The 21,955-nt window shown below is 42.1% G+C and overlaps 1 protein-coding gene across 1 annotated transcript in view; it reads left to right on the forward strand.

Annotated features, from left to right (window-relative positions):
• The window catches only part of F5 (coagulation factor V), a 33,070-nt gene extending 20,405 nt beyond the window's left edge, over positions 1-12,665 (forward strand). The window contains exons 14-25 of the mRNA XM_062619493.1: positions 254-419; positions 1,682-1,918; positions 2,393-2,603; positions 3,350-3,529; positions 4,423-4,539; positions 4,994-5,065; positions 6,095-6,189; positions 7,509-7,664; positions 8,533-8,677; positions 8,829-8,977; positions 9,741-9,923; positions 10,747-12,665. Coding sequence (XP_062475477.1) covers positions 254-419; positions 1,682-1,918; positions 2,393-2,603; positions 3,350-3,529; positions 4,423-4,539; positions 4,994-5,065; positions 6,095-6,189; positions 7,509-7,664; positions 8,533-8,677; positions 8,829-8,977; positions 9,741-9,923; positions 10,747-10,917 — 1,882 coding nt within the window. The 3' untranslated portion in view covers positions 10,918-12,665. The remainder of the gene's footprint in view (positions 1-253; positions 420-1,681; positions 1,919-2,392; positions 2,604-3,349; positions 3,530-4,422; positions 4,540-4,993; positions 5,066-6,094; positions 6,190-7,508; positions 7,665-8,532; positions 8,678-8,828; positions 8,978-9,740; positions 9,924-10,746) is intronic.
• The last annotated feature ends 9,290 nt before the right edge of the window (positions 12,666-21,955 follow it).

Below are 21,955 nucleotides of genomic sequence, written 5' to 3' on the forward strand. Positions count from 1 at the left end.
GCTCAGGTGGGGTTTGAAAGATTAGAGGTTTTGGTCAGTGATAGCTGACCAAAGCTTCAAAGGATCTCCTGTACAACTGTAGAACTAGAATTGCTTAAACATTGCAAGTCACGATTTTCAGAATCATCTGGCATTTATTTGTGTGTTTATTCTTTATATTCTAAAATGTTCCTGCTGTATGAGTTCTCAGGTTTCATCAAAGCTAGTATTACTGATTCACTGTGTGGGTTTTTAATTGGGGATTTCCTTTCAGTACAATGATGAATGACAAACCCTGTAAAGATGGCACCACATATAAGGTGATTTTCCAAAGCTATACAGACAGTACCTTTACGACACTTCAGGATGAAGACGAGTATAATGAACACCTTGGCATCCTGGGGCCAGTTATCCGGACTGAAGTGGACGATGTTATCCTAGTAGGTCAATGTTTTGAACATGTGTGCAGCATAAGATTCTTGTGGTGATTATACAGTGTGACATAGAATGGGTCTAAAAATCCCACACATTTTTAAAAGATGATGGTTGGGGAAACAGTTTTCAAAGCTAGAAACACTAATGTGAACACAAAAACACAGTAGTGTGTTGCTTTGAAACACATCCTTGTTCTCTCCTCTCCATAGTAAATTCTGTTTTTTTTCTGTTTCCTAACAGTAGATACTGACTTACGAGTCTAATGTAAAATGAGATTTAAGTTCAATGTTAAAAAATTATTATTTTTTAAACCCAGATTGCACTGAACATATGAAAAGGGAGCTTCTTAATTTTTTAAAGAAATTAATAAATCTGTATTAAGGATTAATATATTTATCCAAAAGGTATACTTTTCTCTGAAAAACCTTTGCTGTAGATGGGTTGGTTAGTTCTAATACAAACAACAAGGATAGAGAGGAACTGTATTGCTGGTGATAGAGTGGTATATTTGCATTAGGCAGCACCTTGCTGTAGAGCTTCCCTTCTCTTACCCCTTCTTCAGTCAGTCTTCCAAAACAGATGGATGGGCTTAGATGGGGAGAGTAGATCTCTCTACTTTCTGCTTATTTCAGTAGGAGTAGTGCACAACAGGAACACATTGAGCTACATTAAAAAACATTTCTCTTAGAAGAAGGAGGCTATTTTAGCTTGGGAGCATCATTCTGTAAGGAGAGGTAAATATGTAATCTCCTTATCATTGTGCTTCTCTGGGACAAGTGAAATGCACTGATTTCAGTGGGAGTGATACATACAGAAGTCTGGTGTTACTATTTTGTGCTGTCCTTTAGTGCAGCTGCAACAAAGCTCACAAGGTAGAAACTCTCCATCTCCCTGCTTGCTGTAATTAAGCGTATCCACCTGTAAAGGGCAACAATGAAAGTCCTAAGAACATAGACTCTGGAAGACAGGGAGTTAGATTCATGCTTTCTACTTTTTAATTGACTACCTCCATCGAAGAGGGTGGCTCTGCATGGAGACGACAGATGCTATCCCTGCCAGCTTTGCTATGCACAATGTAACCTGTAATCACTTTACAAACCTTGACCATGGTTTAAGGTCATGGGAATCTATTGTGTGGGGACTTTGTTTTAGGCCTGCATTTGCTGAAGAGAATCTATTTCTTCCTTTCTTTGGTTTGTTGTTTTTTTTTTGTTTGGTTTTTTTTTTTTTTTTGGTGTGGGGGGGGTGTTTTTGGTTTTGTTTTTAGGTTCATTTTAAGAATCTGGCATCCAGACCATATTCTCTCCATGCTCATGGACTCTTCTATGAAAAGTCATCTGAGGGAAGCATTTATGACGATGAATCTCCTGCCTGGTTTAAGGAGGATGACCAAGTCCAGCCAAATAACAGCTATATATACGTATGGTATGCAAACAGGCGATCGGGACCTGTGCAGTCAGGAGCAGCTTGTCGGTCCTGGATCTACTACTCTGATTTAAATATGGTAAGGAAATCAAAATAGAAGTGGTAGTGTTGCTGGGGATGATCACAGAATCACAGAAACATTTGTGTTGGAAAGGATCACTGGAGAACATCTAGTCCACCCACCCCCAACTCAAGCAGAGTCAGATAGAGTAGGTTTCCAAGACCACATCCAGTCAAGTTTTAAGTATCTCCAAATGATACTGCTGTATAGCTGTAGAACACATTTTGGTTATCTGGCATTTTGGGCCTTATGTTCCCATCTGACATTTAATCTCTTATACTCAGTTAAAAGAGGATATAAGCTGTTGAAAAATTCAAATTGTGGAGCTTATTGGTAGATTGAGCCACAGGAAAGTAAAGATACAACGCAACAACAATTCTGACCTCTGCTTTAAATTTTTAGGGTCTGATGCATTTCTACAGAATTCTGTGTTTTCTTGACATCTTTTGGGAAATCCACTCTTAGATCTTATATGAGTTCATTACCTTCTAGGAGAAAGATATTCACTCTGGTTTGATTGGGCCAATACTGGTTTGTCAAAAAGGAACCTTCAGTATGTCAAACAACAGCAAAACATCGACCCGAGACTTTTTCTTGCTTTTTATGGTCTTTGATGAAGAGAAAAGCTGGTACTTTGACAAACATTCTAGAAGTCCGTGTACTGAGAAGACCCAGGAAGGGCAGCAGTGCCACAAATTCTATGGTACTTATTTAATTTTGCCAAGTATTCAGTTTGTTGTGGTAGAAGGAAAGGTGTTGGGGGAGGTATCTCAGCTCACTGTGTCTTTGAACATGCATAAATCTTACATGTTAATTATGTGAATGGGGTCATTTTTGTTGTTGTTCTTCATTATACCCATAATAGTCATAGTCTCATATGTAAAGATTAGCATTGACTGGAAATTTGTTATTACGATAAAGAAAGGTCATACTAGACTGAAACTTCCAACAGAAAACTACTCTCTGGTACACACCTACATCTATCCCCCATATTTAAAAAGAAAAAAAGAAAACCAAAAGACCCTCTTTTTAGGAAGAAGTTAATGCCCTGAAACCTTTTTGCAATAAATTTAAAAATACTACCCTAATTTGACAAATCACATAGTTCTACTGAGGAATTTAAAGCAGCCATAAGACAGCTCTTCATATACCTCTCTGTGGATGCAGAGATTTCAGACATGTAGACTTGAATAAGTGGCTGACTGTTCAAGGCAACCATTTTTTTCTTTTGAAGGTCGGTAACAAAACTATGTTTCTGTCTTTGAAAATCTGATGTTTGTGTGCTGTAAGTGATCATGTTTGAAAAAGGCATGTTGAGAAGAGGAATCTGCCTTTTCCCAAATGCTTTACTTCATTAAATATTTTACTCATTTTGATAACTACATTCTAGCACTTTGAGACCTGTTTTGTGAGCAGTTTTCCTTATCAACAATGTTATTTGATTTTCAGCCATTAATGGGATTACCTACAATTTGCAAGGTTTGAGGATGTATGAAGGTGAACTGGTCCGATGGCATTTGCTGAATATGGGTGGGCCAAAAGACATTCATGTTGTTAATTTTCATGGACAGACCTTCATAGAACAAGGAAAGCCACAGCATCAGCTTGGTACATACATGCTCCTTCCAGGTAAGTATCAGAGCAGAATAAGTTCTAAGGGGTGATCATTGCAGCCTGTTGTCTTCATACCAGTATAAAGGTGGACAGAAGTTGCTGTTGAGCACAGTAAGAAAGAGTTTGAGAGTGCTACTGGTTCATTTGCCTACAATGGTGAGAAGGAAAATCATCGCTTTGCACCTTGCTTAACAAGGAAATAAAGGTAACGTTGTACTTTAAAACTGGAAAGATGAGTGAAGTTACAGGCAAAACTTAAGTGCTTGGACAAATGTTGTCTTTTCAGATGAGAAGGGATATATATGGAAAATGAATATACAAAAAGCAATGAGGGCACATACTGTGCTTTCTAAAAACTGCAGTAAATAGTCTAAACCGTATCTGCTTTCTGCTCAATCCTTGGCACTCCTGTGATATGCAAAAAGTGAGGCGAGGGCCCATACATCTGATTCTCCCACATCTACTTTTGGCTTCTTTCATCTATCCTTTACATTGCTTGAAGAACTCAACACACTGGGGCAGCAGGAGTAAGAACTACAATCAGCACCAAATTAACATCCCTCCATTATGTAATAAACTTAATAGCACTGTCCATTACCTGGCTCAGCACTGAACTTAATGTGCAGGTACCTGCTGTTACGTACAGGCATCCAAGATTTTCTATTTTGCACCAGCAGCAAAGATTAGGTTTTGATCTGGTCACTTAATTCTAAACTCTGTCTCCAGCTGTGACCTGCTTGCTAAGAAAGGAATTACTGAGATGCTGGTAGCTATTGCTCTCTGTAATGTGTAGCAGGAAATTTAATTTTTTTAAGTCACAGGATGATATTTGCTTTACAATCCAGCCTTGCTAACATCAACCTTATGATGCTAATGTTTCTGACATGTTTCTCTTCCATTTTTTCTAGGCTCATTTAGAACAATCGAAATGAAACCGCAGAGACCTGGCTGGTGGCTTTTAGACACTGAAGTGGGGGAATATCAGCAAGCAGGAATGCAGGCATCCTATTTGGTTATAGAAAAAGGTACTGAACTAAGGAGGTTTTTTGACTGGGGAGAGTCAAGCTATAAAGTCATCTCTACCCTTTCAGTATTACTAAAAATAAATTTGGGAGGTTGTTCTGCAAAAAAATAAAGCAGATTGTCTGTGCATTCAGGAGGGTGTGAATTGGTTACTGTAGATTTGTGGTAGAAGAAAAAATGTGTTTAACCTCTACCATAGTAGCTCTGAAGTATTTAGCATACAATGTTTATTCCTTTAGCATACTGGCTTTGAATTTGAGATCCCCCCTCAGTGACCAGTGGATTAATCTGTTGAGAGAAATTGCAGAGGTGAATTTGGCCTTCTCTGGGAAGAGAGTGGTGATGTTACATTGTTACTAAGAATTGTTCTGAGTGATGATGTTTGAGAAGATTCCACTAGAATGTATGTTGGAATTTCCCTCCTGTTTAACAACAAACCTACTGTGCTCTCTTTAGAGTGCAAGATTCCAATGGGTCTAGCAAGTGGTGTCATACTCGATTCACAAATTGATGCTTCACATCATATAGGTGAGTTAATGCTTGAAAAGGTCTGGGCATGCTCCTGAATGTGCATAGCAAAGTATTGCAGTTCCAAATCCTTTTGGCATCTCATGATAGGTGTTACAAGATCAGTTCAGCAGTTAATCCACTGTCAGGTTTAAAAGCTCTCCAGTGCTGTAAGCAGAGACTGAGAGCTGTCTGAAGTAGCCCTCATCATTGTAATCTAACAGTGTCGCAGGTCTACTGTCAGTATCGCAAGCTTGAGAGCTGGGGAGTCCTCTGTCTATGGCCTGCTGGATGACCTGGAACAACCCCAGCTCTGTCTTTTTGTCCTTTGGCTTCCCTGTTTGAAAATGAACACCAAGTATTCAAAAAGCTTTTGGTATGAGGCGTGAAAGGACAAAGTATACTTGGTATGAAAGATTTGGGAACCTGGCATCCCTCCAGAGCAATGACAGAGTCTTTAATTTACCAAGTATTTTCCTGGTAGAGAAGTGGGATCATTTGGTAGAGAAACTGACAGAATTTTACATGGACAGGGGCAAATCAAGGTGTACAGGTTACACATACATGCAGCAACACACATCCTTTCCCTTGAAATAACAGATTATTTATTTTGGAAAATGTGGGGGTTTTTTGTGTTTTTTTTTGTGTTTAATTTCTTCATTTCCTACCACAGTGTTATAAAGGCTTGAAAACTCTGTTGTCATATATATTCCATATCAGTTGTTAACATGGAAACCTCATTATGCAGAGAGGAGCTGTCCTCCATGAATGTAGAGCACATTGTGTCTGATAACTACTGGTTGCCAGCACTTGATTAGCAGACTCTAGACCCCAGTTCCAAAGCAGCAGACAGTGCGCTACAAAAAATGCTGTTATTTTTCAAGTCATTCTGCCAATTATAAAACTTCACAGTTGACTTGGTTGGTTAGTTGGTTGATGGGTTTGTTTTGCTTTCTCCCCCAAGACAGACTGGAAAAGAAGTGAAGCACGCGATAGCAGGTTGCAACCTTAATTTATTTACTCATCCTTTATTCCTGTTTTCTGTCTTAGACTATTGGGCACCAAAGTTAGCCCGATTAAACAATTCTGGAACGTACAATGCTTGGAGCACTGTAGTGAAAAAAGAAGAACTTGCTTGGATCCAGGTATGGTTGGTTCAGCAAGTGCTTGACCGTAATCGAGTTGTGATTTTCCTACAACTTATTATAGAAGGTCAAGATGTTCTTGCTCTCTCTGAGAAGACTGCTGGGGAAAACTGAAAAGATCTAGCAAGTTTGAATGGTGATGCCATGAACTGTCTACCTCCCCTGGAGTAACACAGTCTCTACTGCGTTGAAGTCATTGACTGGACTATCATAATTTAGACTGTAACCATTTTGTAGGCAAATTGAGTCATTCTTTCTACTACTTTTCCCGCCCTCTCTCTACCTGATAGTGCATATTTATATGTATGTGTGTGTTGGGTGATCATTTAAAGTGCAATACACTCAAGCATTGCTTCAGATAGCTTGGGGGGGTTTAGGGTTTCTTGGGGTTTTTTTTTGGTTGATCGGTTGAGATGCTTCTGTGTCCAACTTGACACAGCACAGTGTGGCTTCATAGGGAAATTACGCTTATAATTATGGCTTCAAGCACCATATCATTGTCACGTCATTCCATAATTTTTTTTCCATCACAATCACTTTTGCAGCAGATAGCAAATTTGCACCCAAATTTAGGTGATTTCTTAGAAATCTCATTAAAATTGGGAGTTTGGAGAGGAGAAAGACTCAAACTAGTGTTGCAGTGTAAGTTAAACAGGTGGCTGTTGTGTTTGCCTTGCTAACATTTGATGTGCTAGCAAGTTAGTAGAGGTGAAGTCGGGAGACCTGAGGTCTAACTGGAAATAATGCTGGGAGGAGAGAGAATTTGATTGGGGGCATGGTAGTGAGAAGCTGAGTTACTGCAGTAAAGTATGCAGCGATATGGAAGACATACCCCAGAGAATGAGTTTCACTGCTGACAGGCACACCCTGCTGATTTGTTGTTAAGTGCTTGGATGTGGTATCAGCAGCAATGGTAGCTTTTCTGCACTTCAGAATGTCTTTTATCAGCCTGGGTATCCAAAACTAGAGGCAGCTCATGAGAATGCAAGTCTTTAATTTCTTTATACTCCTTTTGTCTATCTGTAAAATGAGGCTAAAAGAGTTCTGCCTGTCACAGATATTTTTGAGGTGCCTTCGTGGTGCTGTGCTGAACAGTATAAACGGGCCTCCAACATGAAATGCACACACAGACAAATACTCAAATTATAGGAGAGTGAGACAGCATTGATTTGGAATTTGGCATCTGGTTGTTATTCCTCCCGAGAGTGTTAGTGTTGTGGATGTTAAAATGCAGGGCACAAAGCCAACATGTATATGACAAAGAATGAAATGGATATTGCTTGCATTATTGGTTTTGAAACACTGTTTGCTGTTCCTAGGTGGACTTTCAAAGACAAGTTCTGTTAACTGGGATACAGACACAAGGAGCCAAGCAGTTTTTAAAGTCCTTGTATGTCCAGAAGTTCTTCATTGTTTACAGCAAAGACAAACGGAAGTGGAGTACTTTCAAAGGAGACAGCTCACCAGCACAAAAGGTCTGTATGTGCCACAGGGGTTGTGATAACCTAGATAGCATCACTGGGTGATACAGTGAGGTAACAGTTTAATTTTATGTTAAGAGATAGGAGAAAAAAAATTATGGCTTTCAGAGATGTAATAACACAGCTTGAAGCTGCAAAGGGCAGTGAACAATCTAATAAAATTCAGGCCAGAAGACCTGTAAGGTGGGGAATCTCATAGACTAGTGTTTATTGTGGCCCTATGACCTTGACTGTGTAGAGTCTGGCTTTTTTACAAGTATCTCTCCGTACTTTTATTTCCTAAGTCCATGTCAGCTTTTTTGATGCAAGCAGGAAGCTGAACTAAAAATCAGGTTGTATGTCATTTGGGATTAGATCTTCCCTGTTGTCCCTCCCTTTCTGCTGTCACAACAGCGGAATGTTAAGCTGTCTGAATTGTCTGCAGAAGGCCTCTGTCATAAGTGTCATACCTTGAAAGAGGTTCATTTTATGCCCAACTGCTCCAACCATGCTTATTACAGCTCCCTTCGGTTTCTTCTCCCTGAAGTTTCTATGGTACAACTCTCAAACTGAAAACCTGTTCTCTCTTATCTCTCCCCTCATTACTTACATCTTACTACTGACTTATGTAGTACATAGAAATAGGTTGCTTATTTGAACTGAGGCTTTCAGGCACTTTCAAATATGCTAAGATAGAATCATGAAGTATTCCAAGTTGCCCTTCAGCACAGGGCACTCCATCACTGTGGATGGGGCTAACAGTGTAAAAGACTACTTTTGTATCAGGGCAGGCTTGCAGCATCCAAGGTTGTGATTGCACTAAATTAACTATGTATGGACTTTCTTCTTTTTTTTATTTTTTTTTTTAATTTTTCTTTAACAGATTTTTGAAGGTAATTCTGATGCCTATGGCGTGAAAGAGAACATCTTTGATCCCCCTATTATTGCTAGGTACATCAGAGTTTACCCAACTGAGGCCTACAACAGGCCTACTCTCCGCATGGAGCTTCTGGGCTGTGAAGTAGATGGTAAGAATGGGTCACATGCTTCCTTTCTGGCAATTTTTTTACCTAATATCTTAAATGAAGCTAAAATTGTGGGTGTTCTCAGTTCCAGCGTTGTTGCTTAGGCAGTGGCTACTTGGATGAACTGAAGATAACATGGTGTTTCTCTTAACAGGTTGCTCTTTGCCACTTGGAATGGAAAACAGAGAGATCAAGAATACCCAGATAACAGCCTCGTCTGTTAAGACATCCTGGTTTAACACATGGGGGCCTTCACTTGCTCGGCTCAATCAGGAAGGAATGATGAATGCCTGGCGAGCAAAGGTAACGGTGAAAAATAGGGATGACAGCAAGACAGCTACAGTTACTAAATTTGTACTGCCTGTGTGCTCATGTGCTTCCTGCACGTTGTGGCCAGTGCCAGGCATGTTAGGATTATTTCACAACCATCCCTTGGGAAGAAGCCCCTTCAACAATTCCAGTGGCAAATTTCCAGCAAGAGCCATGAAGTCATCTTTTCAGATGGATATTGTTCTCTGGGCCTCAGCCTGCAGCACTTCCCTGCAGAAACAGTCCTTTTAATGTCCGGATATGAATACAACTTGAATATTTGGCTTGAAGGGATTAAAGAAACCTTTCTGGGTGCCATATAGGTAGTGCACCTTAATGGATCTGGGGGCAGATGACCTTCAGTAAGGCATGTGAGCATCTGAGTCTTCAAAATGGAGCTGCATTTCTTTAGGAAGCACCTTGGATGCTTCACAAAGATTTGTTGTAAGATACCAGTTTTATAAGCATTTGATATCGTGTATTACATTTTAATACTGGAGATAAATCTGTGTTATTTTTTGTTATGTATTGGAAATTAATGTGGAAATCTTAAGACACCAAGACATTACCTGCAGTGAAGAATTTAATTGTATGGGCCACAAAGAATGGTTGTGACTTTTGCCTCAACTTTACTCTTGTGCACTTCTTTGATACAGTTTTGATGCAGTTTTAACAATCTTTAAGCAGGATTTTTCATTTAGGCAAATACGGACATAAGACGTGTTTGCTAATAGACAACTCTTTTTATGAATTATAGTTGAACAACAACCAACAGTGGCTGCAAATTGATCTCCTCACAGTTAAGAAGATAACTGCAATCACTACCCAGGGGGTCAAGTACATGGCTGCTGAAAACTTTGTGAAAACCTATATTATCCTATACAGCGACCAAGGCTCAGAGTGGAAATCCTATACGGATGGTTCAAGCTCAGTGGCAAAGGTATTCTCAGCTCTGGCAACTGTATTATTGCTTGCATTTAGATGCTGAGCACAGTCAAGGCTCAAAGGCAGAGTACGCTAAAGAGCTGAAGAGAAATTCTCAGAAGCTTTTATAATGCTAGGGATCTGGGGTTACTGCAAATAATGTCATAATATCCATCTGATTTTAGTCATGGTAATTAATACTAGTAACAGGGAAGAATGCCAAATCTGTAGAGTATGAAGTCAACATTGTGATAAAAGGAACTAGTATTATTTGTAAAGGAGAACATTTAATTTGAATGAACAGCAGATTTCCTGGGGCCTCTTTTCAGCTGTTTTATTTCTGCCTTGATTTTATAAATTAAATTCATGTTAGTGAGCAGTTTTGCTGTACAGAGCTGGACAGCTCCAGCTGTTGACAAAGCGGACACAGTACTACGTCGTTGCTCATATCACTTTACTCACTAACCTAACCCGCAAGGGCTATTGACGCAGTAAAATAAGGGAAGATTGGTTTGTTTTAGTTCAGGCAAGTTAGAATGGAAAATGTGGTGTGGATGGAAACAGAGGCTGTTTAATTGATTCAGACTCAGATATTGCTGGTCTGAACTAAATTTCAACTAGCATTTTAGGAAGAGGCTAGATGTGGTTTCATGTAAAATCAGAAACGAGTTGGTCCATGTTCCCTGGATGGTTAATGCAACAGCTTGGAACCATTTTAAAATGAAAAAGCAGGTTTGGGTTTTGCTTTGATGTTTGTTTGGTTTTTTTTGGTTTGGTTTTGTTTTTTTTTCTTTTTTAAGTGCTGCCTTTTAACTAATTTTGTGTTTGTTAATCTTCAGGTTTTCTTGGGTAATGAAAACAGCAACGGGCATGTCAAACATTTCTTTAACCCACCCATCCTATCCAGGTTTATCCGCATTGTTCCAAGAACGTGGTATAGTGGTATTGCCCTTCGTGTAGAACTCTATGGCTGCGATTTTGGTGGGGGTCTGACTGTGAAAAAGGACTGACGGTTCTGGGAGCTCTTAACCCTTCAGGAATCATCATGCAGAATGAGGCTTTTTAAAACCCTTAAAGCAATCATACTGGATGTGTGCTTCCTCAAAGGACATTAATGTTTTGCCAGCAGGAATTATGAGAGACTTCTCTGGCAGAATTTTTGTTCCTACAAATACACACTTTGGAAAACCATTTCTTTTCTCTGGGAAGAAACAACAGTCCCTTCTCATTTGTATTATCATTTCTTCATTATAACACGCTCTGTTTTACCTTTTACTTAAAAGTTCTAAATCCCTAGGGATGGAGACTCTGGCCTTAATCCTGAGCCCTGATTAACTTCATTTTGTAATGCTTCTGCAGCAGAGAGGAGGAATAGAAAGCTTACAGCAGTTGGATGTTCTCTGTACATAGGGCTGAGAGAGAAAACTAGTGCAGATATGGAGCTGTGGTGCTGCATTCCAGCAATGTGTTGGTAAGAAATGATTGTAGAGGTGGCCTCACCTCCACATCTTTCATCTACACTGCCCCAACAGTAGAATGCATCCCAGCCTTGAGGTGTGTGCAGGCCCTTGGAGAATATGGTTCACATTACTGATTTGTTTCTTGCATACCCAGGCACGCCTGAAATGCTGTGGATTTCATGTAATTCGTCTTTAGTGCCCTTGCAAGGGGAAGGGGAGACGGCGGTATCTTTCTTTCCTGGAAACAGGAAGGGAAGTGATTTAACCTGGCAGGTCATGGAATGACAACAGTAGAACCAGTGAGGATCCAGAGCTCCTGACACTGTCCCATGCAAACTTTTAGACCATGGGGTGGGGGAGCTCCCTCCAATAGGATACATTGAGAACTGTAGCTGCTCAGTGAGAATACCACCTGGTAGTGGCAGAGGAGGGTTGGATGAAGCTGGGTAATGGCAACACCTGCACCTTCTTTACCATTTAGCTATAACAGTGTTTTCAGTAATAGAACTACTCTTGTGCGTGGAGCACACATGGATTTTTTTCCAGGGTGGCTACATCTAGTTAAAATATATACACACAGTCTATGAACTCATTATTCCAGCAAGTTTTGGCTGAGCTTTCAGTAGTGTTTATGGCTTTCATCCTGTAAATTTTTTAGTTGCAGAACTTCCACTTACCACACTGGGTACCATTCAGCAGGGTGGATTTTTCAGAGACGTTTGTCTTTGAACCTCATATGGTTTTATCCAGGTTAGTTCAGTAGTTTTTCAATTCTTGTATCTTACAGACCATGCATTTCAAAAGGAAGGCACAGAACCAGAGTGAAAAAAGTATAAAAGCTAAACAAATATTTTCTTTTTTTTTTTTAATTATGTTGCAAACTCTTTCACTGGTAAATAAAGATAATATTGTAGCATGGAAAACATGGACATTGGATATTTGCCTTGACAGTGCTCTTTGGCAGTAATTAGTGAAATTCTGCATTATGAGAGTAAAATTTTCAGCTCCATGGGAATTTTCAGAGCTAATCAGGATTTCTTTCAATGGTAGAACTTTATAGAACTTGCTTCATATTAAAATATCAGTTTGTTAATATTCTGTAATGGTCCTTACTTTATTTTTATTTGATGCAGCCATGAAATAGCACTACAAGTCATGTTCACTGTAAAAATAAAACGTGTAAACTTTGGAGTCAGGTTTTACCCCAGAATGCAGATAAGAAAAGCTTGCTAACTTTTCAGCAGGACCAGGATTTTGTACAATAAACCATCCATGTTTAAGAAGGCCATGATCTTAAAGGCTCTAAGTAATGAGTTCTTTATTTATGTAGGATTCTATGTGAAATTAGACAAATGCAAAGTTGATTGCAGGAGCATGACTCGATACATCTGTATTGATTTTACAAATTGGAGATTCTCCTACTTCTTGCTATAATGGATAGGGCTGTGGTTAGCTGTCCCAGTTGTCTCCCTTCGTCATCCTCTTGTCCAGCCCCAGCCTAATCACTGGCAGGGCACAGAGGGAAAATGGCCTTGACCCTGTGCAAACCCTGTTCAGTAACAGCTAAAACACTCATGTATTGTCAACACTGGTTTAGTCATAAATCCAAAACACAGCACTCTGTGGGTTGCTAGAATGAAAATTAAGCCTGTAACACTGGTGTTCCAGTATAGCAGCACAGGAGCAGCAGCAGTGCCTGGGCCCTGTGCCAGCCCAGGCATGTGGCCATTGCTATTAACAAAATGTTCCCTGGCACAGTGGAGTAAGATAGTATGTGCTACAACAAACAGCAAAAGTCCAAAGCAGCCACTAACGAGCACCAAACTCCAATAGCCAGAAAGGCAAGCAAGCATAGGACCCTGCCTCTTAACAACAGCTATAAATTCTACATAGCACATTGTCATCACATGTTAGTACCTCGACATCCTCTTGCCCCATGTTGAATACCATAAAGGACTGTGGTGGGTTGACACAGCTGGCAACAAAGGCTCCACTCAGGCACTTGCTTGCTCCTGAGGGACCAAGTGCCTGAGTGCTGGCAGCTCGGGGGAGAGAACTGGAAGGGCAAAAGCAAAGAAAACTTTGGGTTGATAGAAAGGCAGTTCAGTACGTGGAGCTGTCATGGTTTAAACTCAGTCAGCCACGCAGCTGCTCTCTCACTCCCCCCCCTTCTTCCCCCTCACTCCCAGAGGGACGGGGAGGAGAATCGAAAGAATGTAACTCCCACGGGTTGAGATAAGACCAGTCCAGTAACTAAGGTATAACACAAATCACTACTGCTGCCACCAATAATAATAATGATAAGGGAAATAACATGGGGAGACAATACAACCGCTCACCACCCACCGACCGATACCCAGCCTGACCGAGCAGTGATCCTGGAACCCTTCTGGATAACTGCCCCCAGTTTATATAGCAGGCATGACGTGCTGTGGTATGGAATACCCCTTTGGCTAGTTTGGGTCAGGTGTCCTGTCTCTGCTTCCTCCCAGCTTCCCCTCCTCCCTGGCAGAGCAAGAGACTCAGAAAGTCTTTGGTCAGAGTAAACATTACTGAGCAGCAACTAAAATCATCGGTGTTATCAGTGCTGTTCCCAGGCTGGAAGTCAAAACTACAGCGCTGCACCAGCTACTAAGAAGAAGGAGAAAAATGACTGCTACTGCTGAACCCAGGACAGGAGCAAAGCAGAATAAGGAGTTTATTCACCACTTTCCACCAGCAGGCAGATGTTCAGCCGCTTCCTGGTAAGCAGGTCCTAGGCACACCTGATTTTGGAAGACAAACAACGTAACTTTGAACATCTGTCCTTCTTCCTCCTTTCCCTCAGCCTTTTTCACTGAGCATGATCTCATGTGGTCTGGGATATTCCTGGGGTCAGCTGTCCTGGCTGTGTCCTCTCCCAGCCTCTTGTGCACCCCCAGCCTGCTCACTGGCGGGGCAGGATGAGAAAAAGACCAGACCTTGATGCTGTGCAAACACTTCTCAGCAATAGCTAAAGCACTGGTGTGTTATCAACAGTTTTAGTCACAAATCCAAAGCACGGCACTATACAGGCTCCTGTGAAGAAATTAACTCTGTCACAGCCAGAACAGGCACACAACACACAACGTATTTCCAAATGCAACTGGGGAAGGAGGAGGAGGAATTCTTGGTCCATGTTTACAGCAAGGAAGATGTGAAAACATATCTCTGCTGGATCTGCCAGACATGTTTAATGAGCCTGCAGGTGACTAGAAAACAAAGAACTTCTATCAACTTGTGAAGCAGCCAGCTTAGATTGAATCTACCAAGGCTTGTGGAAATCTGTAGTTAAAACAGTCAGTCCTGCACATCCTTTTACACAATGTGGGATGAAATCCTGTGTATGAGAGCGCAACAAGAATTCCTGCAGTTTTTTTCAAAGTGAAGAGCAAAGGTGCATGTAACAGCATGAAGGTTAGCAAACACCAGCTCTTTTGGACTGAGGAAGAGATGTGGTGCCAAAGTTCAGAGTGTTCCTGTCTGGCCAGTAGTTTCTTCACTCACAAATCTGGGTGGATGCCTTCACACTGGCTTTTTGATCCGGAGGTCCAAAGTTAACTGGTTTTAGCTTCGAACAGTGTTGTAAAGGAGTTGCTGCCCGCTAATGCTCATTCCAGCTTCTGGAGGCTTCAGGGTGCCCAAAGCTGACCAGCTGCAGATGACAATTAGCATATGGCTGCCTGCACATGAAGTCTTCATGCTTTACTCAAGAGGTGCCACTGTTTCCTTTGCTTTCCAGAGGTGGTGGCTGTACTCCTTCATGCAGAAGCTGTGAAACTGGTTGTGTCTGCACTTGGATTGGAAAGGATGTGGAAGTACACGTAAAGACAGTTGAGCAGCTCTAGTTACTGACAGCAGCACCACAGTAGTGTCTTCAGACCCTGAAATGTTAGTCCAGTATTCAGACAGGTTTGTACACACTGCCCTGTAAAGTCTAAAGGTGATTCAGGCAGGCCTATATGAATCAGTAAGCATCACTCTTACTTAAACTGTAAAACTAACCTCTGTTTTTGCCAGGTTTTCTGCTGGTAGTTCCAACCATAATGCCTGTAGCTGGAAGCTGAGCCAACTCACCTTCACTAAGGTTTTCAGAAATTGCAAACTGGGTGATACTCTCCACACCACAGGCACAGCAAAGGATAATGGAGACATAAAGCAGCGTATTACCCATGGCTTAAAGTGAATGGAGATCATGTTTCTGTGTTCACTCTATCAGAAGCCTAAGCTGTGCATCAACATAAATGCAAAGGTGAACCTGGAGTACTTTGCGTATTAGGCACATCAGTGAGCATGCATGGCAAAAGTATACCCATGTGAAGTGCCAGGAGAACTCTAAAGCATTAAGTGGAAATCTGACAAATGCCCAACCTTTTGAGCCACCCACCCAGCACCCCTGAAATGGCCATCAACACTTGCAGATTGATCAGAATTTTAGGACTGCTAAGGGGCAAAAAGAGAGCTTGCAACTTCATAAATACTCAATTAAGTGCTCAAGAGGTGCCTTTTATGATGAGAAAAGTTTTTTGGGGGCATATACTTGAGGGAGGAAGGTGAAAGCTGTGCCCATACCCCTACATGTGCTAGGGAAAACCGGTTATTAACAGGTTACTATTTAGAGCCATAGAAATGAGATGCAATGTTGTCCTGGGGTGACCAACTGATGTTTTATATAAGTAAATCGTTCCACTTAATCAGTGTTAAATATTCCTCCTCTTGCTCTCACTCCTGTGTTTTGCTTTGTTATGTTTATTCGTGCTAGCTGTACATCATAACCAGTTTATCCACCTGCACTTTCCTATCATTACTGTGCCCCGTTCTCCATTTGTTTGTTACACCCAGTATGTGCATCATGCATAAGTACAATAATCTCCTCCAGGTAGCGACTTCACCTTCTTGAATGTTTGTACAGTGCCCTCCTTAACAGGCCATGGGAACATTCTCAGGGATCATGGGAACATTCTCAGGGATCATGGGCACATCTGTTACACAATCCCAAGTCATTCAGAACAACCTATGTGCTTCTCATTTAATAAAAATAAGGGATATGTTTCTTCTAAGTCTACTTGATCCACTGCTTGCTTTTCTTTGTAACACCACTATTGTACTGTTATGCACTTCCCATGAAAATTCGTCCAACAGAGTCCCTATCTGTCACAGACTTAAGCGACTTTTCCATTTCTTCCCATGTAGCTGACTGCAAAATCTTTTGAAAATGTTATGTTCCTAATGGAAATGTATAGTGCTCTACAACGTGATCCATCTTAGACCAAGAGTTAGTCTGATACCCTGTGGCAAGTGATTCCACAAATGCCTTATTTCCAGCAGCTGTGTGCTTCCGCCTGCATTGTGCCAGATGCAGAGCCTGCCATGGTGTGCAGGGCATAAGGGAAGTTCTCTGCCAGAGGCCTTCAACAGCAACCTGTCTCCTACAGATTCCCATACTTTGGAGAGATGGCTGCTCTTTGTCCTAAGGTCTATGCAGGTCTTAGCCTGGATTTTACTCTGGCTCCTCTGTTAGCTGTGTTCCAGTAAACTGCAATGCTGCTTTCTTCCCCCCATGCACAGCTTTCAGGACATACTTGGTTTACCAGTCTTGTTGAACGCAAGATCTAGCACGTATGGAAGTAGAGGTGATGAAGGCAGTGCCACGTAGCAGTTCAAGGCACGAACTACAGATAAAAATAATGAAGTTTGAGCAAAATTAAAAAAATGAACTTGTGCTGAACTAGAGTACCAAAGTATCTTGGACTTCCAGATTGTGCATAGTAAGACAGAAGCAGAAAATATGTTCTGTCCATGCTACAGAGAACAGCTGTTGCATTCTTTTATCAAGGGACCTTTTCTTAAGGACAAGGACACTTGATCAGATTATAGCAATGTATTTATGACAAGGACTGCTGACCCTCCCTTCACCTCTCTAAAATATAAAATTACAACTTACCCCTGAGAGTTTTCTTGCTCTCAAAAAGCTGGAATGGCTCCAAAAGCCAAGTTGTGGCATTCAAAGAATATCCTAGCAGAACTTATACATCTTTATTTTTTGAAGAAGGAAAGGAATTTTAAAGGAATTAAGAAGAAGGAATCAAGAAGCTGAGTCAATTCTGTTGTCCTTAAGGCTTTTTTTAAAACAGTGATTACTGTTTGAGGTCCTGATATGGGAAAACACTCCTTGATCCACTGGTTTTGATGCCAGGAAATTGCATGCTCAGTGCTTGCAGGACAGGGCTATCCACTTGAATTCAGGCTCGTATTTACTCAACATGTAACATCTGTCTGGACAAAGTCTGGAACTAACAAACACTTGGAGAACAGGAAGAAATGGAAATAAAGGCATACTATCTGAACAAAGGAATCAATGCTGGAGCTTTTAAATCAACCCTTCATGGCTATATAAGATTTGTAAGTCTTCTGTTCAGAGTCTCTAAATTACTAAAGGATCAGCCACAGGGGAACAAGAAGACACAGACCTTACAGGCTGTATCCAATCTTCTGTTCTTACAGATGGCTACAATCTATAGGCTTTGTTGTAATCTAGTCATGCTTAATTTCAGAAATATTTTGGCTCTTCTTGTTCTTGCTACTCCTGTTTCATTCCAACATCTATACTAGTTAATAGTCTACTTCCCAAAATGAATTAGAATGGCCAAAATCATAAAAACAAATTAATCAGTTGCTGCCTTTTCTCACATTTATGTGTCTTTGTTCCTCCTGTGCTTAGCAAAAGAGAAATCTGGTCTAATCCTTTCTTCTGGAGAGTTTCTGAAGTACTGGTACCATCACAGTGCTCTCACATACTGAGAGAGCTCCCTGAAGAACAGCTTCCTGAGTGTGTAGAAAGTTTTTAATCTACAGAAGCTTTCTCCAAACAACTTGGCATGATTTAAGAGAACTTTTCTTGCACATATATGTGAGGATGGAGGCACGGACCCAGAGGTAGAGTGCAAGCTGGATCCTTTATTGCAAAGATTACACTATATCTATATGCTTCCAAGCAATTAGCCAAGCACATCTGTGTTTGCCTTGTGGTTACATCAGGTGAAAGGTCTATCTGATTTTCCTATCGACATCCTCTTTCCAGTTCCGACGTCCTTGCTCCTTGCCAGTTCCAACATCTTCCAAGTACCAGTCAGGGACGGGTCACTCTTAATTGCCAGCTGCAGTTTCTCCTTCCCATGATCTCTGACAGTTTCGATACATTCCACCCCCCACACATATACTTTATAAATTCCTCCACAATAAACTGCAGGCCAGAACTGGTTAACAATACTGCCCTCTGGTGCACTGTTGGGCAAAACCTATTAGAACTTATGGTATGGATAAGATGTGATCTTAAAATGTTGACTCCAAGACTGATGTGTTCATTTAGATGAGTTGCTTGGATCTCATAATGAATCAAGCGTCTTCTATAGGGGTGATTCCACCCTAGATTTGGACAAAAGGGATTCTTAGTCATTAGTACTAAGGAAGGCAGCAACAGTGCCCTGCTGAAGGGCTTGGCATGATCGTTTTTTTCCAAAGTGCCAGCACCAGTTTCTGAGATTGAGCTGAAAATCTGAAGAGTTCTGGGCAAATACAAGCAGATTTCAGAAGTCCTTTGTGCAACAGAGGAGCAGGAAAACACAGCCGGCATGTCCCCTCTGCAGTTAGAAAGCCTTATAGTGTACAACAGCCCTGAGTGGTACAAAGGTGAGGCTTCTGATAAGGAGGTTGTTTGAGGAAACTCATAAGCTCTGAAGGCAGTCCTGAGTGGTGGAGTAACCCAGCGGAGAAGGGTTTTGCCCAATACTACTGCATAAGCTATGCTGTTGTGTAAAATGTTATTCATTGGAAATGTTCAGGAGATGTAGAAGCCTGAGTTGTGTCTGTAAAGAGCAGCCACCACACAGTGCATCCATGCTGCAGCATCAATCAGTTCAGATCACGTGTACAACAAGGGGTACCTCTGTGTTGGGCTTGCACTGACTGTTACGGTCTTGAAAGATTTGATAATTATTTCCATGTAATATTATTTATGTAGAAGTGTTCAGAGTACCAGCAACCACTCACACTGCTTAAATCTTTCTGGTAAGAGAAAGTAGCTCCATCCTGTGTGGAAGGTTGTGATTTTCAAAACACTCTTCACATCGCCTGTCTGGGATGCTAGATATGAACAAACACATAGTTTGGGAATGAAAGCAGTCATTTTTTAATGCTAACATAAATTGTAATAGCTGGTTATTTTGGGTTTGGAATTAAAAGTTGAAGGGTAGGAATTTTTACCTATTCCTCTATCTTTGTTTCAAACTTTCTATTACTCCTTTTTTCCACTGAACAAGATGTATGCTTGTTCAGAGAGAAAAGGAGCAGGTAAGGTTAGGGTACGCATCAGATCCTGAAAGTTGTGGGAGCTGCTGCTCCTAGGCAGGGCACGCCATGGGGACTCCCTCCTCCCAGCTCTGCTGGGTGTGAACTGATGACCCAGATTGGTAAAACAATGCACTGTACCTCATGCTAGTAGGCCACAGACTTTTACTGCCTGCTTCTGAGCCACATGCCAGCAGAACAGAGGGACTGCTAAGAGCTAAGTGAAAGGGCACTGTGTGATTCTGTTCACTTCACAGAGACGGAGGCGAGGGGAGCCGCGGGGGAGCGGCCCCGGGAGCCGGCGGCTGCTGAAGCGGCCCGGGAGAGCGGCCCCGGGCACCAAGCGGCGGCGGGAGCGGGGCCGGAGGCCGCGAGGGGACGGCTGCCGGTGGAGGAGGTCGGGGCGGTCGAGGAGCGGAAGGAGGCGGCTGCAGAGCAGCAGGAGAAGGCGGCGGCAAATACAGGATGGAAGTAAGATATGATATAATGAAACTGTGGGATCTGAGCCACTTCAATCTTAGCCGCTTTATCCACTTGTTGGTTGTTCTGGTGTTCCTCAGTGGCCCGACTCTTGGGTACATGGGCATCTACATGACGTGCCTTCACCAAGGACATAGTACCACTAACAGTGGATGAAATGGTTCATAAACTCCGAGGCCTTTTAATGCTGTTGAGACTTGTTTGCTGATCGTGATGGGAATCACCATGCTACAGTAGCCCTTGGACCTGTCTGGACCGGGCCAGATGTAAAAAATGTGCTGTACACTGCAGCTGGGGAGAACGGTCCTACCTGGAGCCTCTGGCAGAAAGCTCCAGGGGAGACTCGAGGTCGACCCCTCGGCTTTTGGAGTCGGGGATACAAGGACGATGTTATGAGTTGTTCGGCCAAGTGAACTACTATAGACAAAGGCATCCAGTCTCTGAGGGAATCAGCCATCGTAGAGATGATCTAACCATTTACAATGAGTGTGAAACGTGCTGCAATTAAACAAGCCAAGTGGTTAAAGCCTCTTTGGTATGGAGGATGATGGTTGAAGTATAAATAAGGGGAGGGCAAGAAGGGGGGGAAGTGAGTGAACAAGCTGTCTGACTGGGTTTGCATATGATGACGGTACATTCCGAAATCTTTGCCCTCTGGCCAGTCCATGATGACTTCTAGAATGCCTGGACGACAAGTTGCAGAAACTTGTCAGGCTCCATCTCTTGTAACAGTCCTCCAGCAGCAGGGCGGGACGGACGTGGCCATGGACTTGTACCTGGCCGTCCAGCTGCTCTTCACCGTCCTGGCTGTCTGGGGTCAAACGAGGGGGAGGGCAAGAAGGGACAGAGAATACGATACCACCGGCCAAGAAACGAGTCCCACCCGGAAGGACATGGGCTAAACCAAACCAGACAACTCATTCACTCACTTCCCCTCCCTTCTTGCCCTCCCCCTCGTCCCCTCCAGGAGTAGGGGGGAGGGCAAGAAGGGAGGGGAAGTAAGTGACCGAGTTGTCTGGTTTGGTTTAAACCACGACACCATGGCAACTTGTTTATCATCATCATCGTTTTGGCTCATTTCACTCTAACCATGCTATTTTAAGAGATCATCAATTCCTTGTAAATGGCTGCGGTGGATGACAAAGTGTTAACAGGAGCTGACTCTTCTATTTAGAGTTTTGCTCGAAGCTAAAGTGTGGTGAAAAGGCAATTGTTGGGGTTTATTATTATTTCTAATAAAACTGCAAACAAAAAAGAACATGGAGATGCTGAGGAGCAATGTCCTGAGAAAAACTGAAAGACAATTTTGCTAGACGCAGAACACAGCCAGAAAGCAGCAGACCACTGATGTCAGATGATACAGGACCAAAATGTTTAGCTGTGTTCTACAGACAGCTGAGTAATCCTATGGCCCTAATCCCCTTTGTAGCTTTGTTTATTAAGCTGTGATGACAGAGACTGTAATAAAATTCTGCAGTTGAAAGAATCTGTTCTGGGGCTGAGAGGAGCCTGCTCTTGCTCTCCCAAGTGTGTATTAGCCAGATGCCTTCTGGACACTCTTGTTTCCTTGAGCATTGACCCCAGCTTGGCAGAAGGATCTGCCACTGTTCATGCAAGTGGAAGGCCTGACCCCTGGTGTGAACCTTCTGTCGCATCAGCCCGTTTGGAGAACAAGCTGTAGGAAAAGAGAAGAAAGCCCAGAAGGAAGCTCTTGCAGTGGCAGGAACGTGGTGGAGCAGGTGGA

Source organism: Pezoporus occidentalis, unplaced genomic scaffold (genome assembly GCF_034315485.1).
Source record: "Pezoporus occidentalis ecotype Australia unplaced genomic scaffold, CSIRO_AGI_Poc_V1 ctg211, whole genome shotgun sequence".
NCBI classification, from domain to species: domain Eukaryota; kingdom Metazoa; phylum Chordata; class Aves; order Psittaciformes; family Psittacidae; genus Pezoporus; species Pezoporus occidentalis.